General features: G+C 55.5%; 4 protein-coding genes across 4 annotated transcripts; 1 reads left to right on the plus strand and 3 right to left on the minus strand.

Annotated features, from left to right (window-relative positions):
* Nucleotides 1-110: 110 nt before the first annotated feature.
* Nucleotides 111-3,099, minus strand: LTR77_010649 (uncharacterized protein; the record flags this gene model as incomplete). The annotated part of the gene is made up of 4 exons (XM_064807866.1): nucleotides 111-2,042; nucleotides 2,093-2,790; nucleotides 2,846-3,006; nucleotides 3,071-3,099. 4 exons carry the CDS (start codon nucleotides 3,097-3,099, stop codon nucleotides 111-113), a joined length of 2,820 nt encoding a protein of 939 aa, XP_064653944.1.
* Nucleotides 3,100-3,451: 352 nt separating this feature from the next.
* LTR77_010650 (uncharacterized protein) lies at nucleotides 3,452-7,263 on the minus strand (the record flags this gene model as incomplete). The annotated part of the gene is made up of 2 exons (XM_064807867.1): nucleotides 3,452-7,118; nucleotides 7,238-7,263. The coding sequence occupies 2 exons, from the start codon at nucleotides 7,261-7,263 to the stop codon at nucleotides 3,452-3,454; spliced, it is 3,693 nt and encodes a 1,230-aa protein (XP_064653945.1).
* A 331-nt stretch (nucleotides 7,264-7,594) lies between these two features.
* On the minus strand, nucleotides 7,595-8,774 carry fsf1 (Sideroflexin FSF1; the record flags this gene model as incomplete). The annotated part of the gene is made up of 3 exons (XM_064807868.1): nucleotides 7,595-8,370; nucleotides 8,421-8,554; nucleotides 8,671-8,774. 3 exons carry the CDS (start codon nucleotides 8,772-8,774, stop codon nucleotides 7,595-7,597), a joined length of 1,014 nt encoding a protein of 337 aa, XP_064653946.1.
* Nucleotides 8,775-10,503: 1,729 nt separating this feature from the next.
* LTR77_010652 (uncharacterized protein) lies at nucleotides 10,504-12,453 on the plus strand (the record flags this gene model as incomplete). Its single annotated transcript, XM_064807869.1, has 1 exon — nucleotides 10,504-12,453. The coding sequence occupies one exon, from the start codon at nucleotides 10,504-10,506 to the stop codon at nucleotides 12,451-12,453; it is 1,950 nt and encodes a 649-aa protein (XP_064653947.1).
* Nucleotides 12,454-12,721: the final 268 nt, after the last annotated feature.

Raw genomic sequence — 12,721 nt, forward strand, 5'->3', positions numbered from 1 at the left:
CGATTGGTTTGGAGTTCAGGGTTGATTTTAGGCGCTACCCTCGCCGTCAGGAGGCGTGTCGGCGAAGCTGTTGGAACGACATGGCGGAGGAACAGGGATCCCTTCGTCGGTCACGACCAGACCATTCGTTTCAGCGAGTATCCGATAGATTCCATATAGCCTGTGCTCTTTTTCGCATCTGCCGCTGAGATGATGGGTTTCTCTTCGACCTGTATGTCGTCGTCCGCATGTATTGGATACATTCTGGCTTTTGCCGTCCTCGCGGTATCCCGCAGTCGATCACAGACGTGCGTCACCAGCCGGACTTCGTTCATTTTCTCCGTCGCTTCAACATCCCCCTTAGCAGCAGTAGAGCTCGGTGGCAGCGCCTTAAACGCAAGCATCCTGCTCTCATCCTTTTCGGGCTCGGCCTGCTTCTGCAGCTCATCCTTGCCTGCATTCTCACTGCTCGTCTCGCCTTTATTCTGCAGAGTGCGAGTATTCCTCCTCACAATCGAGTTGCCCTTCGTACTATACCGCAGCGCAAAGCCATAATTCTTCGCTTCGTCAAGATGCGTCTCCCCAAGCGCGGAGGTGATATACGCCCCTCGCCAGACCTCCGTCACATCGCACAGATCCACCCTCTCAAACGCCCCGACCTTCTCCGTATCCCAGTCAAACCGACACAAATAGAAAGCCGCACTCGTAAGCAACACAACACACTCCTCAAACGGCAGACTCCTCAACGTGTTCGATTGCTTCGGACAACCCATTGTCCATCCCGCAAGCAACTTTTCACTTGGATCCTCAAGCACGATCTTCACACATGTCTCGATCGCGCTCTCCCTAACCCTTCTCATGTCCAAAGAGTAGTCTTTACTAACCATCTCCGTTTCAAACTCCTCAAACACACCTTGCCCTTCATTACCCAGGAAGAAATCGATGCAGGTTTGTAGGAAGTAATCCCCAATCATGTTATTGTAATACCTCGTCAACGTGATGCTGAAATCCGACAGCGCGCCCGCCCAGTTTCGCTTTCGGGTGCGCGTGAAATCGCCCTTCATCGCTGCGGTGCCGGCGTACTGCATGGAGCAGGCGTCGCCGTTATCTGCCCAGAGAGTGTTGAACCATTGTGTTGTTGGGTCGGTTTTGAGGTCGATGTGTAAACCACGGTCTTTGAGCTGCTGCTCCAATGCCCAGCCTGCGATGGAAGACTGGACGATGTTGGTTCGATCGAGGCAGTCCATGCAGTTCGTTCTCACAACGCCCGTCTGCTGGCCGATGTTACGGTCGTCTTGCTTGACGATCCAGCCGAAGGACTTGAGCGTGGGTTCGATGGCGTCCATGAGGATCGAGACGTTCTCAAACTTCATGCCCCTGCAGATGGTGTGGAAGTCGAACCATTCGAAGCCGATTGGTTTCCCACTGATGCCGCCAGCATCGTTAAGGAGTGTGGTGTGCGTTTCGAAAGCTTCGCCAATAGGCACTTCGGGGCTATTGTGCTTGTCGATCAGTGAGACCACCTGGATCTTGCCATATCTCGAGCCAACAGATGAGAGATGCTTCTTGAACGCCGCCTGGTTCGTCGCCTCCGATCCAAACATCACGGGCGTAGGTTTGAGCCGGCCAGGTGTTTGCGTAAAGTGCAGTGGTATCGACCCTCGGAGCTGAACAAGCGAATAGGTCTTGTCGGACATACTCCAGGTCATCGGCGAGAGGATCTGCTCCGTCTCGACCGTATTCGCCACGTATCCATCATCGTCAACGCCTCGCCGCATGAAACGCAGGCCTGCTCGCTTGACGGAACGTCGGGATATCAGTGTTAGCAGGAACTCTTGTGCTTGGGTGCCCTCATCTGTGAGTTCCGTCTTCGAAGGCGTCTCCTGAGCTGCGACCACATCTTCAGGGGCTTGACTTGCTCCAGCGACGGAGTGTTCCTCTTCGTCTTCGCTCTTCGCGATGGAGAATGCACGCTGGCCCACGAAACCTTGCATCAGGGGTAGCACAAGCTCATCGTGGTTCGTCTTCATAAAAGGATCGATCAAATGTCTATTCCAGAAGTACTGCCACGCTGTCAGCCGACATTATTCGGGAATGAGAGAAGGAAACATACAAGACCATCGAATCGCTTCCACAGCGGCATCCCTGAGACCATTGTACTCTTCTGCGTCAACGTTCCGGACAAGTCATGATCATAGGAGAAGTAGAAGCCGCTCGTGCTGAACATCATTTTGGCAGTCCTGAGGATACGAGGCGTGAGGCTCTCGATGGTGCTTTTCCCCTGCGAAGGCTCCGTGGGCTTATCATTGCCCTCGCTCGAGCGGTCTCTTGGCGGAGACTGGGGAGTTTGCTCGTTTTGTTCGTTGCTAGTGACGGAAGCATTCTGATCATTGCCTTCCTCTGCCACGGTTTCTCCTTCAACTGAACTGTCCTTGCTCGTCGATTGCTTTCTACCTTTTGGAGCATTCCTGCTAAACCACCGCTTAGCGAACGTAGCACTCTTCTTCAGTCCTCCCTTAGGCAGCTCAGCGGCATCCTCCTCTGGGCCCTCATCCTCAACAGAGACTACCGAAGCCGTCTCAGCATCGTCTCCAACATCGCTCTCATCAGTCTCAACACTGGCAGCAGTGCCGGCTGCCTTGGCAAGACTCTTCTTTGCTGTATCAATACTCACCTGAGCTTCCGCCTGGGATGTCAGTGGTATCAAGGTGACATCTCGAACGCCGTAGATGGCTTTGCCACGGATGGAAGCGACGTGCTCTCTCCGTGTAATCACAATGAGGTGAGACGATGTGACAAGGTCGAGTATGCCTACTTAAGATCAGTTTCCAGAACCAGGAGCAACAGACCGGTCAGTACGAAGTACCAACGAGTCCATGGGCTTCCAAAGGCGTCGAGAATGTCCCATCGTCTTCATTGCGAGATACGCTCGTTATCTTGCTGGTCTGGTAGTGAACTTGTACATCTTTGCTGCTATGACTGTGGCTCCCCGTAGGTCGGACAACCACACCACCCTCTGTGGCAGCTCTGCGACACTGGTCAGTTGAATCATCCCTCACAAAAATTCTTCTTGGAAAGCGCAGAGGCCTACATCAAAAGTTTCCACGCCAGGCCCGGCATGTTTCAGTCGTGGAGTTTGAAAGAAGCTGCAATGTTGGAGGTAGGAGGACCTGGTGTAGTGTCTTGATTGCTCGTACGTTCGTCATGACGTCGCCTTAGAGAGCTCAACAACAAATCTTCATGTTGTTCGGAACAGAAGACGCAGCATTTGCACGGCATCTATGCAACTGCTTCTAAGCGTTCAAGGCTAAGAGAGATCAGAGTTACGATCGATATTATGGAGCAAAATGCCCTAAGAAGAATTTTCAAAGTCTTCATTCCTCACACTACTCATAACGCTCACAGCACTCAGCCGTTGAAGCCTAGGTACACACACAGGGAGACTAGACTAGACTACCTCACACCCCCGCCCCTACCAAATCTCCTCCAGCCCCTCATCCAACCACCCCCTCCTCCCCTCACCCACCGCATCCCTCACATCCCAATACTCATGGTTGAAAACCCAATACTCCTCCCCGGTAACCGGGTGCCGTCCCTTCTTGAACCACCTCGGCTCGAACTCCTGGCCCTTCGCCTCCCGCTCCCTCCTCCGCGCCCGCTGGCCGTCTTCCACGCGATTCTTCTCCGTAGCGGCGAAGTCGTACTCGCCTTCCTCCATCGCGCGCTGATCGGGCCGCAGACGGGAGTCCGTGGGCGCGAGCCAGGGCTTCAGCGACTCGGGCAGAGCGTTGAGCGTGACGACGTAGGGAGTGAGGTTGAACGGGATACCGGTGGGTCGTTCATGGGCTTCCCAGACGAGGAAAGCTTTATCGTTCGCTTTGCCGCCGCCGGAGAGCTGCTCGAGCGGCGCTTCGTAACCGGGCGTCAGACGGGCGTAGATCTTGTCGTTCCAGCGGCCGCCGATGGACCAGCGCGTGGTGCCTTTGGCGTCGACGACTTTGCCGGCGACTTGGTAGGCGGAGTTGGCTTTCCAGCCCTTGGCTTTGAAGTCGAGGGTGCAGACTTCGCCGGTCGTCCAGTTCTTGACTTCCATGGGGCCGTAGTTGTCGACGGTTGGGTTGCCGGTGATGATGCCTACGACGCTGGAGGTGACTTTCTTCCAGGTGTACATCTCCTCGCCGCCGTCGGGGGTGCGGAGGTGCAGGAACCAGGTTCCTAATGGATTGAACTCGAAGCTCTTGCCGTAAAACTTTGACTTTACTGCACTTTCGCCGTAGTACTCCCACTTCGGGCTCTGCGCGTGCGCGGCGCCGACTGGCGGATGATGCGAGACTTGCTCAATGAAGAAGCGGTATCCCAGGTCTGGCCGGCAGTACTCGTACGTCTCACCCAGAAGCGGGTTGAACGGCTTCGCAACACGTCCAATGGTGCTGGCGTAGATACTGGCCGCAAACCCTGCCACGTAGACCATGCGCTCCATCGAGTCGTTGCGGTCAGCAGCGATGTTCAGGAGATCAGCGTACTCCATGTCTTCCACCACGCGGTAGAGCAGCGATGTCGGCTCGTTGAAGGACACCGGCAGCGTCATGCGTGTCATGTCCTTGCCAATCATAGACTTCAAGATGCCCCAAAGCCCGACCTTGGGCCTGTTGTCTGCGTCCAGCTTCAGTCGCTTTCGCAGGCCATCTTCGTAGCCCTTGAATGATCGGGAAATCTCCTGAGCTTTCTCCTGCTCGCCTTCCCTAGCAGCCGGGGTATCGCTCACTGCCGCAGCAGTAGGATCTGCCATCTTCTCGGCCACAGCAGGCGGGCTGGTCGGAGGCAACGACTCCACCACTTCCACCTCACCCGCATCTACAGCATCGAAGAACTCCTCTTCATCCTCCGTCTCGTCGTCAGACACCTCGTGATTCGTGAAGTCGGCAATGGTAGGTCGGCGCTTGTCGACGCTCAAGAAGTCTTTGGATTCCTCCTCCTCAGCGTGCGTGAAAGTGCCCGGCGTAGCACCAGGAGTGACGCCACCTTCAAGAGCGTCTTTGAGCGCGCGCTTTGTCCGCTTACGTTTGTCCTCGCTTTCGCCGATACGGGTCTCCAGCTCTTCGTGCTCTTGCGCAACGCGTGCCATGCTGTCTTCCCATAATCTACGGATGTTCTGCTCCCGGTCGAGGCGGTACTGCCAGTATGCTTCGTGGTCTCTACTGATGCGCAGGAGGTCGATGAGCAGGCCTTTGAGATTCCCGACAGCCATGTCATAGGAGCCGAGAGCCTGCGACACCGTTGGATGAGATATAGACATATCTGGGTTCTCCTTCTTCTGCGTCTGCAGAGCCGTCGAAACCTGCTCGATAAGGTCCAACTGGAGTTTGGCGCTTTGAGCAGTGATCGAGAAGGCATCCTTGTTCGCCGGTCGCATCTCGTGGCTGCTGGCATCATCGCCGTACTCCTCGTCTTCGTCAAGGTCGCCTTCGATGTTGGTGGCAGTGTTGGTCCGGCTGAGTCCCCTGTTCGAGATCATGTCGTGACCAGCATCGCTTGCCTCATAAGCACTCGTCTGGTCGCCGACCGTGCTTCCGCCCCAAGGTGTAGAGCTGCCAGTAGTCAAACCAACAGCTGTCGCTGGCACAAGACCACCGCCGGTGTGCGCAACCTCAGCTTCTCGAGTACGCACCCTCTCCAGCTGCTCGTGTCTCGCCTCTCGCAGTGCCAACGACTCCTGTTGCTGCCTCTTTTGTTCTTCCTTGGCCTCGTCTTTAGCCCATTGAATTGCGTTGTTCAGCGCCCAATACCATCTCTTCGCTTCGACTTGGTGATTGGCCTTCAGATTATACTTGACACTGCTCTTGCCATGGATCTCAAACAGCAGCTTGTCCTTGGGGTCCATATGCAGCTTCGCGATCCGCATATTGATCGCACCACGACACGCGCTCCCAGCATCGTCCTGATGCTTGTAGTAAGACAGCACTCCATCCTCCAGCACGAACCATCGCAGCTTGTACCCAGAGGTGTAGTTCGTCCACTTGCGCAGGTAGCCCTTCATCTCCCTACTCTCTTTCCCGCCAGGTCCGGCTTCCGTGCCAGCAGGACCACCAGCTTGTGCGGTATCTCCGAGTATCGTCTTCTCTTGTATGCTTCGCTGAGCCGCCTGAGCAGCCGGAGATCGCTTGAGGATAGCACGCGTCCGGTCGTCTTTCGTAACATCCTGCGGCAGCTTGCCCTTCCTGTCTCGTCTGAATGGATCCGCGCCGTTCAACAATAGCATCTGCGCCAGCTTGAGATCCTTCTTCCGCGCCGCCTCATGCAGCAAGCTCCCGCCATGCTCGGTCGTCGCAGGGTCAGTCGCAAGTTCAGGGCCGTTGACATCCACGGCAGCGCGCACTCGACTATCGCCCAATAGCTGCTCCAAGCCATCGTAGTCCCCAGCGCCCACAAGCTGATGCACCTTCCGCACATTCTGATCGATGAACACCGACCGCGCGAACTGCAGCTGCTGAAATATCTCCGGATTGCGCGCCAGGTCCAACGCCGTCTTCCCTTGCAAGTTGGCAGAAGAATCATTGATCTCCGTCTGCTCAAGCAACAGCTTCACCACCGGCGCCCTGCCCAAGTTCGCAGCAACATGCAACGGCGTATTGCCATCCTTATCCCGCGCGTTCACATCCGTACCGGGCTGCGACAGCACATACTCAATTACCGGCTGCTCCGCGCACTGGATCGCCAAATGTAGCGTCGAAGTGCGCTCGAGCTTGCCGTCGCTGTCATCCTTTGTCGCTTTCGCAATCGCGGCAGTGTCACCATTCCTCAACGCCTCAAAGACCTTGAACAGCTTCACGCTCTGCTCGATTGTGGCGCCCTGTGTCGCGCTGCCTGGCGTGGCCGAGATGGGGCTCGTCTCGCTGAACTTCGGCAGGCTGCCGACGGTGCTCATTGTCGTGCTCAGATGCGGTCGTGTACTGCTTGCCATGCTCGGTCGTGAAGCTGCCGGGCTCAACAGGCCATTCGAGTCCGCCGCGGGGCTGGTGGACGACATCTCGCCTTCGTTCTGCGCGGTGTTGGTGGTGTTTATGGTAGGGACATCGCCTCGAGTCGATATTCTCGACAGTGCTCGTGTGACGGCGCTGGACTTTGATCGCTTGTGCTGCCTGCGCGTGGGAGAGAGGTGGTCAGTGAGGGGCAATGCAGGTAATCTGGACACTGCGTCGGTGGCACGCACGACATGCGCCTCGTTCGGCTAATGTCTTCAATTGAATGCTCGACTTACGTGGGGGCCTTTTCGCCGTCGCTCATGATAAAAGAATGTTCAATGGCACGTCTTCATGCTGGGAAAGGTCGAGGCATCGGAGAACAAGAACTGATACACAACATACTTTCCACTAGCCAACGTTCTTTCCAACCAGGTCCGTGTCTGCAAGCTGATGTTAATCTTGCCCGAAAGCTCAACGGCTGCTGTTCGTGGAGCCGGGATACCGATGTAACGATAGGTACGGAGAACGACCAACGACTCTCATAACGCAATATCCCGTCAGCAAGATAACATCAGCCAAGCCAAGCTATACCTCTGCTGAACGACTGATATGTACGTCCCATCTATCGAAAGTATCCACAATCCCATAGGACGTCACAGCCCTCTATTGAACTCGAGCATCCCATCCTCCCCTCTATGACCATGGAATTCCGGCTCCAAAGTCGACGCCCTGACAGCCTGCCTCTGCGGGAACGCAGCCAAAGCCAGCGGTAAAGCAAACAGACTCGTCGTCAAGATCAACCCAAGGTTGACCGGCAGCACCATCCGCGGCCGCTGGCTGAGCCATGCAGTTCGCTGAAGCCGGACAAGTACGAGTGGTGGGATGACCATGATGGGCGTTGCATTGAGCACTCGTGACAGCGCAGTCTCTCCTACAGCCAGCGTAGCAGCCTTCTTGCTCTTGCCGATGGGCTCGAGCTGTTGGTCTGCTTCCTCGCGCTTCCGGCGTGCTGCGTCTGATTCGTGCGGGTAGACGTCGATGCCTTTCCGGATCTCTTCGCCGCGCATGAGGAAGACGTTCAGTGCACCTGCGCTTGCGACGGCTGCGAAGGGGACCAGTCGGGTCATAGTGACTCGAGCAGCAGGACTCAAGCGCTTCATGCGCGGGATGAGGGAATTCAAACCAACGGCTACACCACAGCTGGCTCCAACGGCCAGAAAGTAGGACTGCACCATTTGGGAGGTCGATAGAGGGGTGGACTTGTTGGAGTTGGCGTTGTTGATGGCCACATTGAGGGACTGATTGGCCCATTGCCACGCTACTGTGCCGGTAGTGCTGAGGTTTGGGCTGAGCATGCCGGCTGTGACAACGAGGTTGGAGATGACGAAACAGGACATGCGGAAGGGTAGGACGACTGGCTGGCCGGTGTCTAGCACATGTCAGTAGTGTGGTAAGTAGGGGAGTATGTGCTATACTCACCAGGATGGAGCGTAGAGTCCACAATCTTCTTCGCCTGCCATAGCTCCGGAGTCATCGCCTGTATCTCGCCTCGCTTGTATTGGGAGATGAGTGTTTTGGCATGTTCGAGACCAGCGCTCGATGTGAGCAATGTCCTATACCACAGTCAGCGAATGCTCCTAAGGGAAGAGAACGGAGACAGGGCGAATGTAACAAGCAGTGTATACTGACCCATTCGGATCGCACAAGACTGCAATCGCATATATCTCACCTCGGATCTGCTATGTCTGCAGAGTGCTTTACTCTGCCCCAATACGTGTTTAGGTCGTGGCGCGACGGCGGTACGTCTCTGTTGCCGGGCAGAGACGCCGACATGATGAAAGACCTACTGGCCGCTAGCAGTCGAAATCCAGATGCTCTTGTGTCCGTGTGTAAGCCTGGGTACTGTCAATTGATCACAGTGTCTTGAGCATGGTGGAGGTCGGTGAGCCTGAAGGCCAGGCATGGAGCTATCTCGGGCTTGGCAGGCGAGTTTCTCGCGCGTTTTCTTCTCCCTCGAAAACATTTCCACCATTTGAACTCAGAACGATGCAGACTAGCATTCACCGACAAGGAGTCCAGACGCAGTATATCGTTCTCTGCAAAAGCGGATGCTACAACAGTGCTACGGCTGGCAAAAGACCACGATGAGGCGCTTTCGACAACAATTTGTAGGCAGTCTCTTACCGCGCTCGGTCTTGCATTCTATCACATAGATCTTGAGCTGGTCCATCTTTCATCAGATGCGTGAGACAAGATCGACTTCATCTTCGGCAATCTTTTGAGTACGAGAGCACTTGAACCTCTACAGTTGCTCTCGTAATTATTTGTCGATACAGAATTACATGTATACCCTCCCCGAGAACCTCTCGTTCTCAACATTTCCTGTCCACGAGACGACTCATCATCCCGTCCCCTTCGAAGGCTTCCCCTTGGCGCCTAGAGAGCCACCGTTCCCGACATATGAAGATGTCGTTCTGGACATGAGCCTCCTGTTCGTGGCACAAGGCGCTTGGATCTCGAGCGTGTCCCACCTCTCTGAAACCGAAACAGCCAGCGGTTCTTCCTATCCCCGCGAGTCGGTTGGCTCTCCTGGCATCTTCGGAGCGACCCTCTAGCGCGTGTACCAAGATCTGTAACCCACCCTGTGGCGCAAACGCTCTCCCGAATCTCCTTCTCCTGCTCACAGTTCGAGACCGGTTTCATCTCACAGTCGCACATGGCAATTTATATTTGCTACTCGCTTGGACCGAGATCTCCAGGCTGGAGGCGACGTCAAACTACAGCTGCGATAAGGGCGTTGGCGGTGGGGACGTTGCCATGGGGCTTTACGGAGTAGCACGGTAGGATTCAGTAGAGACTTCACTTCACCTTTTGATGCCCTGGACTCCGACTCCTTGCTCATCATCTGCGCTTTGCTCAGACAGTCTGTCGTTATCGTCTAACTTGCTCTTCTTCATTCTCCTTGACGGAGACTGTGGGCGTGCTGCTTATTACATACTCCTATTCGAGCCTATACCAGTACCACCCTTCCAGCACCGCTTATGCTTCCAGCTATCACGATCTCGACCAGTCGACACAGTGCCTTGCAGTAGCTGACAAGAAATTCAAGAGACGGCGTGCTTTGTCTTGAGAACAAGTGGACACGATTCACCATTGTCTGGCCCACGACAATAGGACAAAGAAGGCCGCCACGACACGTGAGGGCAATCACCCAGCAGTCGAGTCACGTCGCGAAACCCACAGCGAAAGCAGATCACGTTTTCTGGACAGCAGCCAGTATACACTTGAAGTGTATTCCCTAATTACCGACTCATCGCGTTGAGCGCGATCTATTGGCCCTCGTTACCCGCGCGGCAGCCGCATTCTTCGGATACACATTACAACTGGCCCACCGCCCAAAACCAAAATGGACACTAACACTTTGGGCCGCATACCCTTACACCAACACCACCTCCATCGTCACACTCTGCGTTCTGCAATACACACTCACGCTGGCCATGACCCTATTGCACGCGGAAGTGGCGACATTTTCACAAGAGAGGAACACGTTGGGGATTTCGGAATGATTTTGAACTGGACGGCCGACGCAACACCATTCAGCCATGGGCTCGATGGAGTCAACCAGGGCGCGAACTACACCTTTTCGAACGTTATCCTCATATCATTCTTTGCGATACTGGCGGTGACGATTGTTTACCGATGCATTCAAGTCGTCAATGCACACTTCCGGCGGATGTTTACGATGGGAAGGTGTGAGGATCAACGATACTGGATGATCAATCACTCGCATTTTTGGCCACGGATAAAGAAGCAGTTGATCTATGCGCCGCTCGGTCGACAGCGGCACAATCGCGAGCTCCAGCTGTCGAGAGCCGTCGCCATTGGAACTCTTCCTTCAAGATATCACATGATTATACTCGTGCTATACCTCGCGAGCAATGTCGCCTACACCCTCGCCTTGAGCTGGGGTAGAGGCGAGAGCTTTTCGGTCGTCGCGGAGTTGCGAGGACGATCTGGAACATTGGCCGCGCTGAACATGATCCCTACGTTTCTCTTTGCGATGCGCAACAACCCTCTTTCACCGCTGCTGGGAGTGTCCTACGACACCTTCAACCTTCTCCACCGATGGTGTGCTCGGGTGGTCGTGCTGGAATCGCTCATCCACACCCTATGCTGGGCATCCAACGCCATTCAGTCTGGTGGACAAGCGCAGGTCCGGCTGTCACTCTCGACAAGTACAAGCTACTGCTGGGGAATGGTTGGAACCTGCGCTTTCAGCGCCATGTTCGTTCTGGCAGTCGGGCCACTACGACACGCCTTCTACGAGGTCTTCCTGAACGTCCACCGTGTCCTCGCCATGGTGGCGCTGGCGGGAGTTTGGGTCCATCTTGAGAAGGCCAACCTACCTCAGCTGCCGTTCATCAAGCTATGCATCTCATTCTGGGTGGCGGAGCTGGTGTGGCGATTCTTCCGGATCGCATACCATAACTTCAGCAGGAAGCATGGCGTGACGAAGGTCACTGTGGAGGCTCTACCCGCAGAAGCCTGCAGAGTGACTTTCGACCTCTCCCGGCCATGGGTGTGGAAGCCAGGATGCCACGTGCATGCATACCTGCCAGCAATTGCACTGTGGTCCAGCCATCCGTTCTCGATAGCATGGGCGGAAAATAGGTCCCGAGAGCCCGCACTCGAGATCGAGATGCAGGAGAAGGCAATCTATCCACCACCCCCGACCAAGGCCATGGACGCACAGTCAAAGTCTTCCGGCCTCAGCGTCAACAACAGACGACCAGATCCGCCGAACCGAACGTCAACCTGGGCATCGAACCTGTCCAGGACGAATCCTGGAACAACAGCAGAAAGGACCCACCAGCCAGAGAGCAAGAACATCGCCCTCCCACGAGACTCAGCCGTCACCTCCGTCTCCCTGGTAATGCGCGCTCGCACGGGCATGACCAGGAAGCTCTACGAGAAAGCCGCTGCATCTCCTTACAGAACATTCTCGACCTGGGGAGCGATTGAAGGTCCCTACGGCGGCCACGAGAGCATGTCCTCCTACGGCACCGTCATCCTCTTCGCCGGCGGCGTAGGCATCACCCACTGCGTCGGCTACGTCCACCACCTGATGCTCCAATACCAAGCCGGCATCACCTCCGCGCAGAAAATCCTGCTCGTCTGGTCCGTCCCCAACACCGAAGCGCTGGAATGGGTCCGCATCTGGATGGACAAGATCCTCAAGATGGAAGGCCGCCGCGACGTCCTCCGCATCCAACTCTTCGTCACCAAGCCCCGGCACCGAGGCGAGGTGATCTCGAACACGGGGTCGGTGCAGATGTTCCCCGGCCGCTGCAACCCGCAGACCGTTATACAGAAGGAGATGCAGGAGCGGATTGGAGCGATGGGGGTTACGGTGTGCGGACCGGGGGCGTTTGCGGACGCGGTGAGGAGTGCGGTAAGGGATGTGGTGGAGGAGGGGAATGTGGATTTTGTCGAGGAGGCTTTTACGTATTAGGAGATGCTGTGGTGGTAATTGAAGAGAGAATCGTTTGATGCATAGCGAGGGGTTTGTGTATAGAAGAAATTCATCTGCTTCATCGAGAGCTGGTATTTGCGGCTCCGCTCACTGCTGGAGAGTTGTGTGTTGTCCCCTCTTGCTTCTTCGATACCTTGATTGTCTTCTCTCGCTTCAATATCGAAATGGATAGTCGCCCTTGAATCGGACGTCTAGACACCTGTAGAGGAAGAAGAAGAAGCTTTCAGGGTGCTACCTCATCATTTCT

This window comes from Saxophila tyrrhenica (assembly GCF_035928015.1).
Source record: "Saxophila tyrrhenica strain CCFEE 5935 chromosome Unknown scaffold_25, whole genome shotgun sequence".
Lineage (NCBI taxonomy): Eukaryota > Fungi > Ascomycota > Dothideomycetes > Mycosphaerellales > Extremaceae > Saxophila > Saxophila tyrrhenica.